Source organism: Cavenderia fasciculata, assembly GCF_000203815.1.
Source record: "Cavenderia fasciculata unplaced genomic scaffold Scf_Dfasci-F-a-25c12.r2-5, whole genome shotgun sequence".
Lineage (NCBI taxonomy): Eukaryota > Evosea > Eumycetozoa > Acytosteliales > Cavenderiaceae > Cavenderia > Cavenderia fasciculata.
Window position 1 is genome coordinate 1,074,155 of NW_004457729.1, and position 15,731 is coordinate 1,089,885.

The window sequence follows — 15,731 nt, forward strand, 5'->3', positions numbered from 1 at the left end:
ATTTGGGTATTGTGTGAAAACTTTTATTATGATGAGCGAACCAAAAAAAAAGAAACAAATTATAATAATTGATCTTATTTATTTATTATGTATCATTTAATAATAATGGAAATTGAATTTTAATATCTTCTTTAAAGTTTGGATTAATTTGGATATTTTGGAATCTATTATCACTATTCATATTGATAGGTTGATTACTTTGAATGGATATGATAGTGTCCAAAGAAGATGTCATTAGTTTGGTAAATCTATTTGTCATTGATTCTGTGATATTGAATAATCTATTTGATCGCATGATATGGTGGTCGATTAATTGATACAATTCTTTGAGATGTTGTTGTTGTTGTTGTTGGTTGTTATTCTTTTCAATCGATTCGTTGTATATTAATATTACAATTTTCCAAAATGGATAGGCAAGCTCTGGTGAATCTACTTTTGGAGGTTTTAAGAGTAACCCAAAAAAGTATTTGGCATAGGCAGGTATAAGTTGTTTATAATACATTTTGGTTGCTTCTGTTTCTCCTCTTACTCCTTCCCCTTTTGCGGCTCCGTGGTAATCACATAAAATGTACCATTGAGCAACTGCCAATGGGAGTGAGTGAGTGACTTTGACGACACTGGCAGTGGTGATATCGGCTCTTAAAATATATTCCAACTTGGAATGTGCATTTGACAGTAGTACTTGTAATTGCACAGACAGCTCTTTTTGACAATCGACCGATGCAATTATATCCAAAGTGATTTGTTGATTTTCAGTCATTGTATCTCTGACCGGTTCAATTCCATATTCATTAAAGTAACTTGGGTCTCCAAAGTTTTCGTTAAAAGAGTCGAGTGGCAATTCATACATGTCAATCCACTTTGTATACATCTTTTGATCGATTCGGTCACAGATGGCAATCAATTCCCGTGCGATTGGTAGTGGTACCACCTTGATAGCTTTGATCATATCTTTGATCATTTTAAACTTGCCACGACCTTGCAAACCAACTCGTTCGCAAAACTTCAACTCTTGTACTGTGCATCGATGGAATATATCTTGGTTGCGTAGTGTAGCTCCTTGTTTAGCAACAACTACCTCTAATATGCTGGCCAGTGTTGTAGGTGTTGGTCGGTCGGTTATCGTGAACCTCTTCAACAATCCATCGAGTAGACCGTCCAAGTAGGGAACGATGTGCTTGAACAAGGTTGATGGTATCTTGTCAATCACACTGAAATCATTGTCTCGACAGGTTGTCTTTAAGATGATTGGTATGAAAATAGATGTATTCGAAACACCCATATCCATGATGGTCTCGAGTATCAATGGAACCAATTCTACTCTTTGGACCGATGGGACACTTAATCTCTTAAAATAATGTATAAATTGAATGAAATACTTTTTAAAGTATCTCCAACCAACACATTTACCAATACTACTAAAATAGTTGTACAATCGGGCCATGGATGTAAACCCAATCGTTGAGAATAGATTCAACAAGATTGGGAATACTCTCTCGGATAGATATGGGTGTGTGGTTGGATGCATCAACTTTATGACATCGAGTGAATTGGGAACCTCTTTTTCTTTATCAAATATTGGACCAACTGATCCAAGATCCGATACCATTCGATTTACCAACACTTTTGGATCGGGATGTAGACGATTATAATTATGATCCCATATCTCTGAGATAATCTGGAAAAAGGAGTTAAATGGTGATGACGAGTATTGTTCATTTTGGCATTTGACAATTTGGTCGATCAGATTAACAATTCGTTGTTTGAATTCAGACAAACTTGTCTCTGTCAGATAACCAGACAATAGATGTAGAAATTTCCTATCATACATGTCCAAAAAAGGTTGCCAACATCTTTCAAATATCCTTAATGCAGTATCTCTTTGAAATGAATCTAAATCACTTTCAGTAGTTGCTTTCTTCATCTCTGGATATAAATTACCAAATCGGGTACCTAAATCAATAGTATATTCAAATTAAAAATTAAAAATGAAAAGATGTTAGAGAGAGATAAATAAATGAAAAGATGTTAGTGATAAGTTATAATGTTTTAGTTATATATGTATGTTTGCATGTATAATTACCCAATGAAATGATTGAATGAATGATAGAGATGAGAGCATCAGTTACTTTGGTATTATTGGTTATCCCAAGAGCAAGATTGAATAGATCAACCAGTGATATGGTATTAGCAATGACTTGGCTCCTATTAGCTAGTTTTCTTTCTATTTGGTGAATCAATTCTTGGTCAAGTAAATAGATTGATTCATCTCTAATCTAAATATATTAAAACTAAAATATTAATATCGTTGTTGTTATCAATTGATATTGGATGTATATACGAACCATTAAACTAGTTGTTGGGTCCAAAGAGAGATAATATAACCATGATAATGTTTGGTCCCTTTGTTTATTGATGTAATCATCTTGGTACTTTTGTTCAAATTCATTCACCACCACCGAACTATCGCTACTAATCATAGACTGCCTGTCATCTCTTTCTCTTTCTCTTGCTAGATTTGCAATCAAATCGATGAATGAATCTGAGGGTGATGATAAAGAGAGAGAATCGACCACCATCAAATATTAAATAATTTATTTAATATTAAATAAATAATTGGTGGTGGTGTGAAAAGTATAAGCATAAGAGACCAAAAAAATACATACATCTTTTCTTTCTTTTATTTATTTATCTTTTAAAATAGTTTACAGAAATAAGATGGAAGAATAAAAAGGTATCTATCTATCTATCTATAGATAAATACAAGTGACTGTATTTATCCACAATCACTGTCGATCGTTGTTGTTTTATGCTTGTACATTACATATGTTTATATGTTAAGAAACAAACAAGAATACTGTATGCATTAAATTATTACAACCCGAAAATGACCTTGATCCAAATCACGATGATTTGACGTGTCACAAAGTTCTACTTTGATATTTAAATTGTTGCGTCTAGTCACAGAGTCTGCTCTATGTAATGATGATTGACTATTGAGGCGAGGTTTTAAAACTAGTACACACATATAATTTTTTGTAATAATCTCATCATCATCATCATCATGGCACCACCAACATTTTTAACAATATTTAAAGATGTTTATCTTAGACAACAAGTATTTAGAAATGTAGAAAACATATCAAAACAAATACACATTAGTAAAGGATACAGAACATCTAGAAAAGGTAGAGATATTATCAAGTTGCTTCATCTAGAGATGATATCTACATTTGCATTGCCATGGGACTTTATCAAACACTACTTGCCACCAAGTAGTGATCAACTATTGTTAAAGAGAAGAGTACAAGTGATCAATAGATACTGTGAACATCGTAATGCAACCTATGAAACATTTAAACAGTTGTTGGAATGGTCACCTGATTATGATCCTCTTCAACTCGACCATTACGCCGGATGTTTCATTGCTATCATTAGAAGTGGACATGAAGATATCGTTAAACATCTCCTCACCCTCTTTCCAGACCAAATACCACTACTCAAGACTATTGATGTGGCTGCTCAACAAGGACACCTTTCATTGGTTCAATTCCTATTTACTCAACCTGGTGCCACCTACTCTGCCGATGCTCTGAACAATGCCGCAAAGAATGGTCATCTTGAAATCGTAAAGTACCTCGTTGAACAAAAAGGTGCAAAGATTTCCGATAAAGCAATCAATTCTGCTTCTTTTGGTGGATATTTAGATATTCTCAAAGTAACTATAAAGATATATATATATATATATAGATCAAATACACTTAAAATAATAATAACTAATCAAATTTGAAATTATAGTTTTTAGATTTACATTTTAAAGGACAATGTAAAAGATCGATTACATCGGCTGCGACAAACGGACATTTGGATGTCATCAAGTATATCGATGCCAATCGACAAGATCCAACCAATGCAGATGCAATGAACCGTGCTGCTGGTGCAGGGTTTTTGGATATTGTACAATACCTACATCAAAATCATACAGAGGGTTGCACAACCGCTGCCATGGATGATGCTGCACTTGGAGGACACTTTGAAATAGTTAAATGGTTACATGAAAATCGTAGTGAAGGTTGCAGTACCAAAGCAATGGATCACGCCGCCACTTTGGAAATTACTAAATTCCTTCATTACAATCGCACAGAAGGTTGTACAGAGCATGCAATCGTCCAAGCTGCGATCAAAGGTCGATTAGATATTATCACATTTTTAAATGATAATAGAACTGAAGGTTGCACTCAAAAGGCTATTGACTGGGCTGCTTCAAACAATCATTTTAATGTTGTAAAGGTAAACAATTAATTATATAAAAAAAAAAAAAAAAAAGAAGAAAAAAGAAATATAGACTATTTATTTATTTATTTCCTTTTGGTTTTTAGTATTTAGGAGAAAATAGAAGTGAAGGATGTTCAAGTGCAGCAATTGAAAATATTACATATAATCAAAATGGTGATTTGGAGATGATTAAATATTTGTGTAGTCGTCTTGGTGCAACTGTCTCTAAAAATGCAATCAACTATGCCTGTGAACACGGGAGATTGGATATTATTGAATACTTTGATCAACACTGTACACTTTCAAATGATGTTTGGACAATCAATGCTTTGGATAGAGCTGCTGGATACAGTGGCAATTTTGAAATCACAAAGTATTTGCACGAGAATCGTACCGAGGGCTGCTCTGCCTTGGCAATGGACAATGCTGCGTGGAGGGGTGACTTGGAAATGGTTAAATGGTTGCACGAGAATCGTACAGAGGGCTGTTCTACCGAAGCCATGAATCTAGCAACATCTAGAGGCAATTTAGAGGTATTGAAATGGTTACACCACAATCGTACCGAGCGTTGTACTACCAGTGCCTTGATTTGTCATCAAGACGATGTACCAGTTTGTGAAACCATCCAATACCTCTTTGACCAAAAACTAATCACAAAGAATCAAATCAAGAAATACATACAACAAGAGAATTCTTTGTATTTTGAAGTTCAAAAGTTAATCTGTGATTTTGCAAATAGTGAAGATTAGATAAATAAATAAATAAATAAATATAAATAAATATAAATAAATAAATAAATAATTTATTAGTAGACCAATAGTTAGTTTATCATAACATAGGTTCTTTTAATTTCGTTTTTTTTTTTTTTGGATTGGATTGCATCCATTGATTGATTGATTTTCAGCTTGATATTATCTCCTACTTCCATTCACTGTAGATTGATAATAATTGATGGTAGTAGAAGAATATCCAGCTCAAAAAGATATCAGCCAGGAAATATGTTTTTGACATGTGTCTAGATATTGGAATATAGAGAATGGTTTGGGTAGTTGAGGGTTGGTGGGTTAGTAAACTTTTGATAATATAGACGAGATATGTATAAACATTTGAAGACATAGTCTGCATTAAATACCATATCCAAAGAATACAATTTTCTCTAGTTTAAATGAATCCAAAGTTCATTATCATCGCATAGAACGCCAGAAAACATTTACTATGTATTGAAAGTATGGGATATCCTCGATAGTCCGAAATGATTTTCCAATGTGTTCGAACTGTCCAGGAGATGATAGAAAGAGTACTGAGATATAAACCTTTGTCATCAATGGCTTAACAATGATACTATAAAGTTGCCAGACCAATGTATGTTCCTAATCAAAGATATGCTCTATAATATGGTGATCGTGTATCAATCATTCCATTGGTATAGATACCAGAGACAATTGAATGAATTAATATATAATAGTAGTAGTAGCAGTAGTAGTAATAGTAGTAATAGTAGTTAAACAACTTTTATTTGTAGTTGATAAATAATTATTTATTTTTTTGTTTAATTTTCATTGGGTTGCACTACAAAAAATCTAATTTTTTTTTTCTTGATTATTGCTGGTACTATTATCTGTAAACTGCGAACAGATAGATAGATAGATAGATAGATAGATATCAAGACTGACATCAGTAATGGTAGAGACATTATCAATACCATTTCATAGGTGTTTCAAAAATGTTGTCATTCGAGCAAACATACTATCATATTGTTCCGTGTTGAGCAGCTTGGCACACAAAGCTGATCTTCATGCAATACAATCTAAATCAAGTACTGGTGCATTTTACAAATTGAAAAAGAAAGTACCATCATACTCGAGCGGTGCTAACTTGATTGTATTGCTGTCTCGAGTACAACCGGAACTATGGATGGTTAGTCGGTATGCGCTGCCATGGTCATTCCTCAAACACTACTTGACTCGATCGCTGTTTGATCGTGTTGATGTTATTGAAAGATCACATGTCATCAATGCATATTGTCGACATCCAAATGCTACACTCGATACACTCATACATCTGTTGGATTGGTCTCCTGACTTTGTACCAGATGATTCGACATTGTTTGATCGAGTTGCAGAGCGCGGACATTTGGATATACTCAAGTACTTGAACAATCGGTACCATAATCTAGTCGCTTCATGCGATGCAGTCGATCGCGCAAGTTATAACGGGCATTTGGAGGTACTACAATACATCTTTGAGCATAGAGAAGGACAAGCTGGTAGTTGTCTGGCAATGGAGGGTGCCGCTAAAAAGGGACATCTCAATGTACTACGACTCATACACGAGCGTTACAATCAACAAGAGACTATCAATCCAGGTGCAATCATATTAGCATGCAAAAATGGACACTTGGACGTTGTCAAGTATCTTGACCAACACCAACTTGACAGTGGGTGTAATGTCAGTGCTATGGACTATGCGTCGGCTGGTGGTCATCTCAGTGTCGTTCAATACCTACATTCTAGCCGTACCGAAGGGTGCACTACTGATGCGATGGACGATGCGTCGGCTGGTGGCCATCTCAGTGTCGTTCAATACCTACATTCGAGTCGCAGTGAAGGATGCACCAAAAAGGCTCTCATTTCAGCATCATTCAACGGACATTTTGACGTCGTCCAATATCTTGTCGAGACGGTACTCGTCAAACCAGGTAGTGAAGCAATCGATCGTGCTGCGACCAAAGGACATATGAACATTTTACAATACCTAGCCAAACGTATCATACCCTCAAAGAATACAATTACAGGTGCTGCAATGGCAGGTAAAATCGATATTGTTCGGTATCTATTACAACCGACCAAAACCAAAAGCAACCATGGTTGCTCTCCAAACACTTTAAAGTCAGTGATAGAGTCAGGTAACTTGGAGATGGCAACTCTTCTTCACCAGAGTATACCCGGGTTAAAGTGTCCCAACTCTATCGATCTAGTAGCTCAATACTGTCCACAAAACATTCAACTTGCCAAATTCCTGCATGTCAACCGTCCAACCGACGGATGTACGTCACTTGCAATGGACTATGCCGCAGGTTACGGTAGTTTGGAGCTAGTCACATTTCTTGACAAATACAGGACTGAAGGGTGTACTATAAAAGCAATGATTGCTTCATCTGGTAGTGGTCACTTTGATATTGTCAAGGTATGTAATGAATGATTATTTATTATACAAGAGAATATAATACTTACTAACCGTACTATTAATTAATTATTTAAAGTATTTAGATGGAAATAGAAAAGAAGGGTGTAGTAGTGCTGCAATGGATGAGGCAGCTGCTCAAGGCCATTTGGATATTGTTGTTTATTTGGATAAGCATAGAAAAGAGGGATGCACAAAGAGAGCTATAGATAGTGCCGCTGAAAATGGATTCTTTGACATTGTAAAGTACTTGCTAGAGAATAGAAGTGAGGGATTCTCTGAAAGTGCTGTCAAATATGCAACCAAGAACGGTCACTTGGGCATCCTATCGCTTTTGTTTAAACACCGTAGTGTAACTGATAAATGGAACTTTTTAGAGATGAAATTAGCAGTAAACAGTGGGAAATTGGAAATAGTTAAATTCATTCATGATAATGTATCAGAGGCAAAATTCACCTATCATGATATGGATCAAGCTGCATTTGATGGGTATTTGGATATTGTCCAGTTTCTTTACGAGACTAAAAGATTCATTGGGTGTAGTAGTGGTGCAATTCAAGGTGCTTGTTTGAATGGACATATCAAAGTGCTCGACTATCTATTACAAAACCAATGTTGTAAAGAATGGGAATTCTTTAGTGTTTTGGAAAGAGCATCAGAGTTTGGGTTCCTCCCAATCGTAGAATTGTTGGTAAACTGGTGGAAAACACCAGGCAATGCTGGTTCAAGCCCCATCAACATTGCATTTCAAAAATCATTTGAAAACGCTATTCTCGATGGTTACTTGACCATTGCCCGATTCCTTTTCGAGAATTGTTTGGATCGTAAACCATTTGACATTAACGAATATGATATCCAGCAACTAAAAGAAAGAGGTAGAATTGCAATCATTAGATATCTTAACAATAATGGTTTTAAATGTTGAAATTTTATTGCTTGTGGTCCAACGAAGCTTGGTCATTATGTTGCAACATTTTTTTAAATTGATCTAGATCGGGATATTACCATCAATTGGTAATAAAGGCAAAAGGATGTTTTTTCAAATACACAGTCTTATTTTATAAAAAATAAACATTTTGATGCTCTAGATTTTAGAGGAAATCAAATCCAAATATAATAATTTAACAAAATCAACAAGGATAATAAATAGTATGTATGAGGAAAAGAACTAGGTGGAGGTGGAGGTGGAGGTGGAGGTGGAGGTGGAGGTGGAGGTGGAGGTGGAGGTGGAGGTGGAGGTGGAGGTGGAGGTGGAGGTGGAGGTGGAGGTGGAGATGGAGATGGAGATGGAGGAGGAATCTTGTGCATTTTCGTACTTTGTCACCTCTTTACAAACTTTTAATACCATTTCATGGTGTTCACTTTTAAGTTTGTAACTTTCCATCATTTTTAACAACCCATCCACGTTGGTGTCATGTGAGTGGACAATTGAGTTTCGTAAATGTAAAAAAGATCGAACCTCGTTGAGATCGACTTTGTGGTGTTTCATTGCCAAGTCCAGACCATATGTAACATAATTGACTGAAAATTCTTGGAAGCCGATGGACTTACTAGTCAGTGGATATAAAATTGACTCTAAATAGAACCAGAGAATTTTGGATGCTTCAATCATTACTGAATTCTTGATCAACTTTTCCACTTCCTTTTTGTGCTCTTTCGTTTCCTTTTTGTACTGTGCCACTTCACTTTCCAAGTTTTTGAATTCATCTGCTTGTACCTGAAACTTTTAATCAACTTTAGTATTTGTACTATTAATACTGTTGTGGGTTTGGTTTATACTTTTTTGTACTCTTATATTCTGCCCTTTCATCTCCTTTTTCAATCTGTCCTCCATGAGCATCATCTCTACAAGAAGAGATGATTTTTCTGATTCCATATCCATCATCTCCTCTTGTAAGGATTGGCATTTATCCTTGATCTTGTTTCTCATAACTTTTGAATCTTCTATTCTTTGTTCTAACTTCAAACATGTGTCAGTCATGATTACTTGTACAAACTAAATGAATGATTTAATATTTACATTTATGGTCCTATTGAATGCTCATCACTGGATTTTTATTACAATATAAATAATTAAAGGTATCAGAGTCTATAATAAAAACATAAAATATTTTCTAAAATAAAAGTGGTAATATTACGAGTGTAGCAGGTTTTACCTACTAGTCATTGAAATAAAATAGAATAAAAAAAAAGTGAAAAGCCAAAAAAGTCATAGGGCAGAGTTTATTCACCATGTTTATCTCTACATCCACCAGTTTTGGTGAAGAGATACATCTTTCTATCTATTAATTATCATTCTAATATCTATGACTAAATCTAATAGTATTAAATAAATGTTTTAATTTTTTAAATACAATCTCTCGAATGATTGGACATGTCCAATAGAACTTATCACCCAAATAACTCTCTCTCCACAACACTCCATAGCTGTAAAGTATTAATGATTCATCTATGTATTTATAATCTAATTGGATGGGCATAGAGTCAGTATTAAAATATAGTTTGTTTTAATATTATTATAGTTTGTAGTTAACTACATACAATTTAAACCCCAAGGACAATTTGATCGATCAGCAGATAAAAGGTAATTGACTAGATCACCCAATGATTGTCTATTACAAACATCTTGATATAATTTGATAAATAGTGGTGTCTTGGACAATCGATTGACTACATTTGATCGGATATCATACCAGATCTGATCATCTATATATCCTTGATTGTCAATTCTAATGACTGGTAGTGAATTATCCAACTCTTGACCAACCATTCCAATCAAACTTGCATAACCACCAGTACTATTGTAAATCTCCATACACACATCACTGTCCATTTGTAATCCTCTATCCTTGGCCCATTTTAAAAGGAGTGGTTCTACCTGGTAATAGGCTAATGGGTCAATATTGATAACATGTAATATATTATCATAAAAGGTGAATAGATTCTGTTTCATTTCATCCAATGGTTTGGTATTAGTACCTGTCCCAATCAATTTAGGTGTGCCAAATGCAAATACTGTATGTAAACATGTGTGTTCCTCTACCGATCTTTTCAATATAGTCAATATCTCTCCTTCTAAATCTGCACCTTGAATAAATTGAAAATCATCAAATAGAATAGCAACTGGTTTACCATCAAAGTATTTATCCAAATTCTTTTGATGAAATAATTCGATAAATTCAATGTCTCTTTCAATCACTGGTATCTCAGGACACCTCTTTTTTAAACATAAATATATTTGATTCCATAAATCAATAGTACTATCAAATGTTATTCTAAAAGTAATTTAATAAATATTATTAATAATTTCTTTTTTTCAAAATGATTTAATCATTATTATGTTTGTTTGTTTTGTTTTTTTCAACATACACAATTGTAAAATATTTATCATTGATTGATTGATTGAGAGTATTCAATATAGTAGTCTTTCCACTTTTATGTGGTCCTTGTACCAATGTTCTAGCACCATATGTAGCTCTTTTAATAATATCGTCAAGTTGAACAAATGGAATTTGGTAATACTCATCGTTTACAATTGGTCTTTCATAATTCCATTTCTTCTTGTCTAAAATAAAAATAGATTAATTAATATTAATATCCATGGAGGGGGGAAATGTTAATTTTAAACTCTAACCATACATTGTTTTGTCTCGAATAATAATAAATCCATTTCCTCCTCTTCTCTAGAGTTTAATTGGTTGTCAAAACCTTGGTCTTCTTCTGCTTCAGACTGAACTGTCATTTTTGGTAATCCTATTTATAAATAGTCTATTTAAATAGTTTTAATTTACCAAAACAATTCATTATAAACATTAAATAATGAAACATTCACCTTTTTAGTTTTCTTTTAATATTAAATCCTATAAAATAACAATAACAATAATAAAATAATAATAATAGTATTATTAATATTAATATTAAATATTTATAAAATATTAAATCTACATACGATTAATTGTTTAATAAACAAATAGCAAAGCTTTTTTGAATTTCCAACTTTTGAATAGAATAGAGAGAGAGAGAGAGAGAGAGATAGGAATTCCTATTCTAATAAATAAAAACTTTACAAGGTTGTTTGTTTGAGGATCATGAAAGGAAAGGGAATGAAAAGAAAGAGGAAGAAGGTACAATATAATATAATATAATATTATCGTAATGTGTCATCATCATTCATTTTTGAAAAGAAATAATAGTTGGTTTTAGATAAGGGTTTATCAACCATGGAAAATTAAAATATGTCATGACAACATACATACATACATACGTCCATCCATTAATACATATCATATACATTCGATATTGATTTCCAATATAAATAATTTGATACAAATAATACCATGGTTTTAATTGCTCCCAAAAAAAGTTTGTATCTCTCTCTATATCTCTAAAAATTTGTGTGAATAGATTTATCTGTTAGAAATCTCTAATAATATTTACCCATATCTATCGATATCTATGTTGATGTTTTAGGAAAGTTTCATTCTTTACTTGAAGAGGATTGTAAAAAGAATAGAGTAGGTCCGAATATACACAAGTATGCCGAAGAGATTACGACTCACTTGTTTATCATTGGTTCTGATGATCGATCGGTACTCTACTTTCAGTGGAATGATCCAGGAATGGCCAGTAGAGCCACTGCCGAGCAGACACCAGCCACTCTCAAAGCTATCCTTCACTCGTTGGTCCTTAGCTACGGTGGTACTGATCTTCATAACAACGGAGAGGCTTACCTCTTCTCATCATGGCAATCGATGAATCTCTGTATGGCACAAATCCAAATGGATCCAGCTTTGGCAAGTCTACGTCACAAGAATGAAATACCAAATGATGCCTGTCATGTCTTTGTCATTAGTAAATCTGAATCCTCTCATCCTTTGATGGAACAACACTACACTTCATATTTTAATCATTAAAATGATTAAAAGATCAAATCATCATCATCCTTCTATGTCTATCTTTCTTTTTTAAAAAATAAACAATAGATTATTATTATTATTAGTCTTATTCTTCTTCTAATACATATATATATAATATATACTCTTTGTACAACATGCCTGGTTGGTGAAATTTCATTCATCGTCACAAGCTGTATAAATATACAGACGAGTCTACCGAATAAAACAATGGGCTCGTTCTTAAAAAAAAAAAAGATCTCTTTTGTTTGAAATCTTCTTAAACCTTCTTAATTCTTAGCTAGAGTTCTTATTATTCTGATTCTTATTGTTCTTATTTTATATTTATAGATATATCTTGACCTCGTCATTTGTATTGTACAACAGATCAACTATTTAAACACGCTGTTTTAGTTTCCACCAACAATTGTATTTCATACACACCGACCATTCATACACACATATAAATCTATATTTATATAACAACATATATATATTTAACAACAATGACATACACTGAAACACTTAAAACACTTATTGGAGATTATGATGTATTCTTACCAATATTATTCAAACATTTGTACAAGTGTGGATTACCAGTTGATCAACTCGAATCTGATCATATTTGCTATAGAGTGTCATCACAAGAAAACTATGATACCAAGAAAGAAGCATTCCTCAAAGATGGACATGAACTATTGTCAGAGGCCGTCATCAATGGTCGTCCCATTTGTACGTTCAAGTTGCAACAACCAATCGTTTGGAACTACACCAATGCCGCCGGTCAACAACAAACAAGACAAATCCCATTGGTCGAACTGCCATCACCCAAGCCATCCAAGCCACAAGTAGACGGTCTCGAACACGTTGAATTTGTCACCACCCAAGAATTCCAATCATTTATCGACCAATACGATGCCCAAATCAAGCAACACGGTGGTGCCAAATGGATATTGGCTGCTCTCAAAAAGGAAATAAACGCCGACGTAGAGGTGGAATGTGAATTGACCAAAGAAGATAAATTAGCTCTCAACCATCCATCCGACTCTATCGATCAACGTAGAACCTTTTCTGCAAAGTTCCATCACGAATCATTGGAAAAGGTAATTGAATATGAAAAGGCCTTAGAATTAGAAGAACAAAATAAATCAAAATACTAAAAACTAATAATAATAATAATTAATAAATATAATTATACAAATATTTGTACATTAAACGCTAAATATTATCTAATCGAACATATTATTTGTTGATCGGCTGACCATATATACAAACTAGTGTCCTATATCATGGAGGATGGATAGAGGATGGTAGAGGGTGGATAGTGGATAGAGGATGAATGGGAGAGGGTGGATGATAGTGGATGGATGGAGAGGATGGATGGTAGAGGATGGATGATAGAGGATGGATGAGAGAGGGTGGATGGTAGAGGATGGATGGAGAGGATGGATGGGAGAGGGTGGATGGAGGATGGATGATAGAGGATGGATGATAGAGGAAGGATGATATAGGATGGATGGAGAGGATGAATGGAGAGGATGAATGGAGAGGATGGATGGAGAGGATGGATGGAGAGGATGGATGGAGAGGATGGATGGTAGAGGGATGGATAGAGAGGATGGATGATAGAGGAAGGATGATATAGGATGGATGGAGAGGATGAATGGAGAGGATGAATGGAGAGGATGGATGGAGAGGATGGATGGAGAGGATGGATGGAGAGGATGGATGATAGAGGATGGATGATAGAGGATGGATGTTGGATGGTGGATGATAGAGGGATGGATAGAGGATGGTAGAGGATGGATGATGGATGGATGGAGAGGATGGATAGAGATAAATAAGTCTTAGATTTAATTATAATATAAAAGATATTTAATTTTATTGGTTTCTTTGTATTAAACAATCATTATAATCAAAACCGTAATTATTGTCCATTGCCCATGCCAATAAAATAATATTACGATATTCAAAGTTGGACCTTTGTGATTCTATTTTAATTGGTCCATCATTACTATGAATATTCATTATCCATCAATCCCAATAAAATATGATGCATTCTTGATTTTCAGTGGCGAGCGGACAATGGAAGATGGTTGATTATGCGCAATTGTGGCTGGAAATCGAATAATGTTTGACGATAGCCTACCAGTGTATAGAGGGTGGATGGTGGATAGAGAATGGTAGATGGAGTACCACCATTACAATGTCCATGACCTCCATCACCTTCAGAAAGATCATGTGGTAACATTCCATGTCAATAATAGATACTTAAAAAGATTTCAAACATACCAACAAAGTTTGAAATGGTTGCTCCCTAAACTAATAATAATGACAATACTAATAATAATAATAATAAATCATTCATTAATATATTCATGTTTAAATTTATTTCTTTTTTTTTGTTTACATACATTAACATGAATATATTTAAGAGAAGAAGGGATTAATTCCTTGATGGTACCATGAAAATCATGACACTGGCGACTGCATCGATGGTAGAGGATGGATAGTGGATGGAAAGACAATAGATGGATGATTGATAGATGGTAGAGGGATGGTGGAGGATGGAAGGCAGATGATCCAATAGTATCTACCATCCACCATACTCTATCATGTATCAGCAATAGTACATTCCTGATACTCTAAAATATCATCATAGCTTTTCTATACACCTCGAGTACTCAACCTAGTATATATCTATCTGTATATATATAATAATATGTATGAATATATATTGATTTGGTTGTGAGTAACAAGTTTAATTATAATTATAAATACAAGAATAATAAAATAATAAATGGTCTGATCAAAAAGTCAGAGTTGGTGAAGTGGTGTGGTTGCTTTTTTATTTTATTTTTATTTTAAAGTTTTAATTTTAATAAATTAAAGTTACAAACCCATAAACCATCTTTGGGTGCACACCTTTATAATGACACATATTGCTACAGTTGAAGTGTCACAAATATTTGTTACAAATAATTATTACAAATTCTGATGAATTAATTAATTTTAAATTTGTCAGAAAAATAATATTGATTTTGCGGGTATTATTAATAAATAAATAAATAATAAATAAAAAAGAGAGGGAAAAAGAGAGAAAGAAATAAATAGAAAAACTATAGTTTTGGTTGTTCCCATGGTTGTTTAGACCATGGGAACAGTCCAAAAAAAAAAAAAAGCCCCCCAATGCGAAGAAAATCGACTTACACGGGGGCGAACCTGGGAAACCACTGGGTAAAAGTAATTGAATATCTTTTTAAAAGGAAACCACTTGGGTAAAAGTAATTGAATATCTTTTTTGGGGTATAAAAGCCTAGGGACGTGGAACATGGATGGACGATGATGGACTGGACATGGACGATGGCAACAGAAAATGTA

General features: G+C 33.9%; 7 protein-coding genes across 7 annotated transcripts; 4 read left to right on the forward strand and 3 right to left on the reverse strand.

Annotated features, from left to right (window-relative positions):
* Nucleotides 1–85: 85 nt before the first annotated feature.
* DFA_00743 (uncharacterized protein) lies at nucleotides 86–2,579 on the reverse strand (the record flags this gene model as incomplete). Its single annotated transcript, XM_004358671.1, has 3 exons — nucleotides 86–1,953; nucleotides 2,084–2,276; nucleotides 2,346–2,579. The coding sequence occupies 3 exons, from the start codon at nucleotides 2,577–2,579 to the stop codon at nucleotides 86–88; spliced, it is 2,295 nt and encodes a 764-aa protein (XP_004358728.1).
* Nucleotides 2,580–3,064: 485 nt separating this feature from the next.
* On the forward strand, nucleotides 3,065–5,024 carry DFA_00744 (uncharacterized protein; the record flags this gene model as incomplete). Its single annotated transcript, XM_004358672.1, has 3 exons — nucleotides 3,065–3,718; nucleotides 3,799–4,290; nucleotides 4,380–5,024. The coding sequence occupies 3 exons, from the start codon at nucleotides 3,065–3,067 to the stop codon at nucleotides 5,022–5,024; spliced, it is 1,791 nt and encodes a 596-aa protein (XP_004358729.1).
* A 931-nt stretch (nucleotides 5,025–5,955) lies between these two features.
* Nucleotides 5,956–8,800, forward strand: DFA_00745 (ankyrin repeat containing protein; the record flags this gene model as incomplete). The annotated part of the gene is made up of 4 exons (XM_004358673.1): nucleotides 5,956–7,461; nucleotides 7,538–7,947; nucleotides 8,002–8,369; nucleotides 8,619–8,800. The coding sequence occupies 4 exons, from the start codon at nucleotides 5,956–5,958 to the stop codon at nucleotides 8,798–8,800; spliced, it is 2,466 nt and encodes an 821-aa protein (XP_004358730.1).
* Nucleotides 8,801–9,184: 384 nt separating this feature from the next.
* On the reverse strand, nucleotides 9,185–11,200 carry DFA_00746 (uncharacterized protein; the record flags this gene model as incomplete). The annotated part of the gene is made up of 5 exons (XM_004358674.1): nucleotides 9,185–9,454; nucleotides 9,813–9,907; nucleotides 10,000–10,733; nucleotides 10,828–11,023; nucleotides 11,098–11,200. The coding sequence occupies 5 exons, from the start codon at nucleotides 11,198–11,200 to the stop codon at nucleotides 9,185–9,187; spliced, it is 1,398 nt and encodes a 465-aa protein (XP_004358731.1).
* Nucleotides 11,201–11,795: 595 nt separating this feature from the next.
* On the forward strand, nucleotides 11,796–12,371 carry DFA_00747 (uncharacterized protein; the record flags this gene model as incomplete). Its single annotated transcript, XM_004358675.1, has 2 exons — nucleotides 11,796–11,820; nucleotides 11,953–12,371. 2 exons carry the CDS (start codon nucleotides 11,796–11,798, stop codon nucleotides 12,369–12,371), a joined length of 444 nt encoding a protein of 147 aa, XP_004358732.1.
* Nucleotides 12,372–12,856: 485 nt separating this feature from the next.
* Nucleotides 12,857–13,510, forward strand: DFA_00748 (dihydroxybiphenyl dioxygenase domain-containing protein; the record flags this gene model as incomplete). The annotated part of the gene is made up of 1 exon (XM_004358676.1): nucleotides 12,857–13,510. One exon carries the CDS (start codon nucleotides 12,857–12,859, stop codon nucleotides 13,508–13,510), a length of 654 nt encoding a protein of 217 aa, XP_004358733.1.
* A 127-nt stretch (nucleotides 13,511–13,637) lies between these two features.
* DFA_00749 (uncharacterized protein) lies at nucleotides 13,638–15,291 on the reverse strand (the record flags this gene model as incomplete). The annotated part of the gene is made up of 4 exons (XM_004358677.1): nucleotides 13,638–14,196; nucleotides 14,639–14,667; nucleotides 14,948–14,987; nucleotides 15,251–15,291. The coding sequence occupies 4 exons, from the start codon at nucleotides 15,289–15,291 to the stop codon at nucleotides 13,638–13,640; spliced, it is 669 nt and encodes a 222-aa protein (XP_004358734.1).
* Nucleotides 15,292–15,731: the final 440 nt, after the last annotated feature.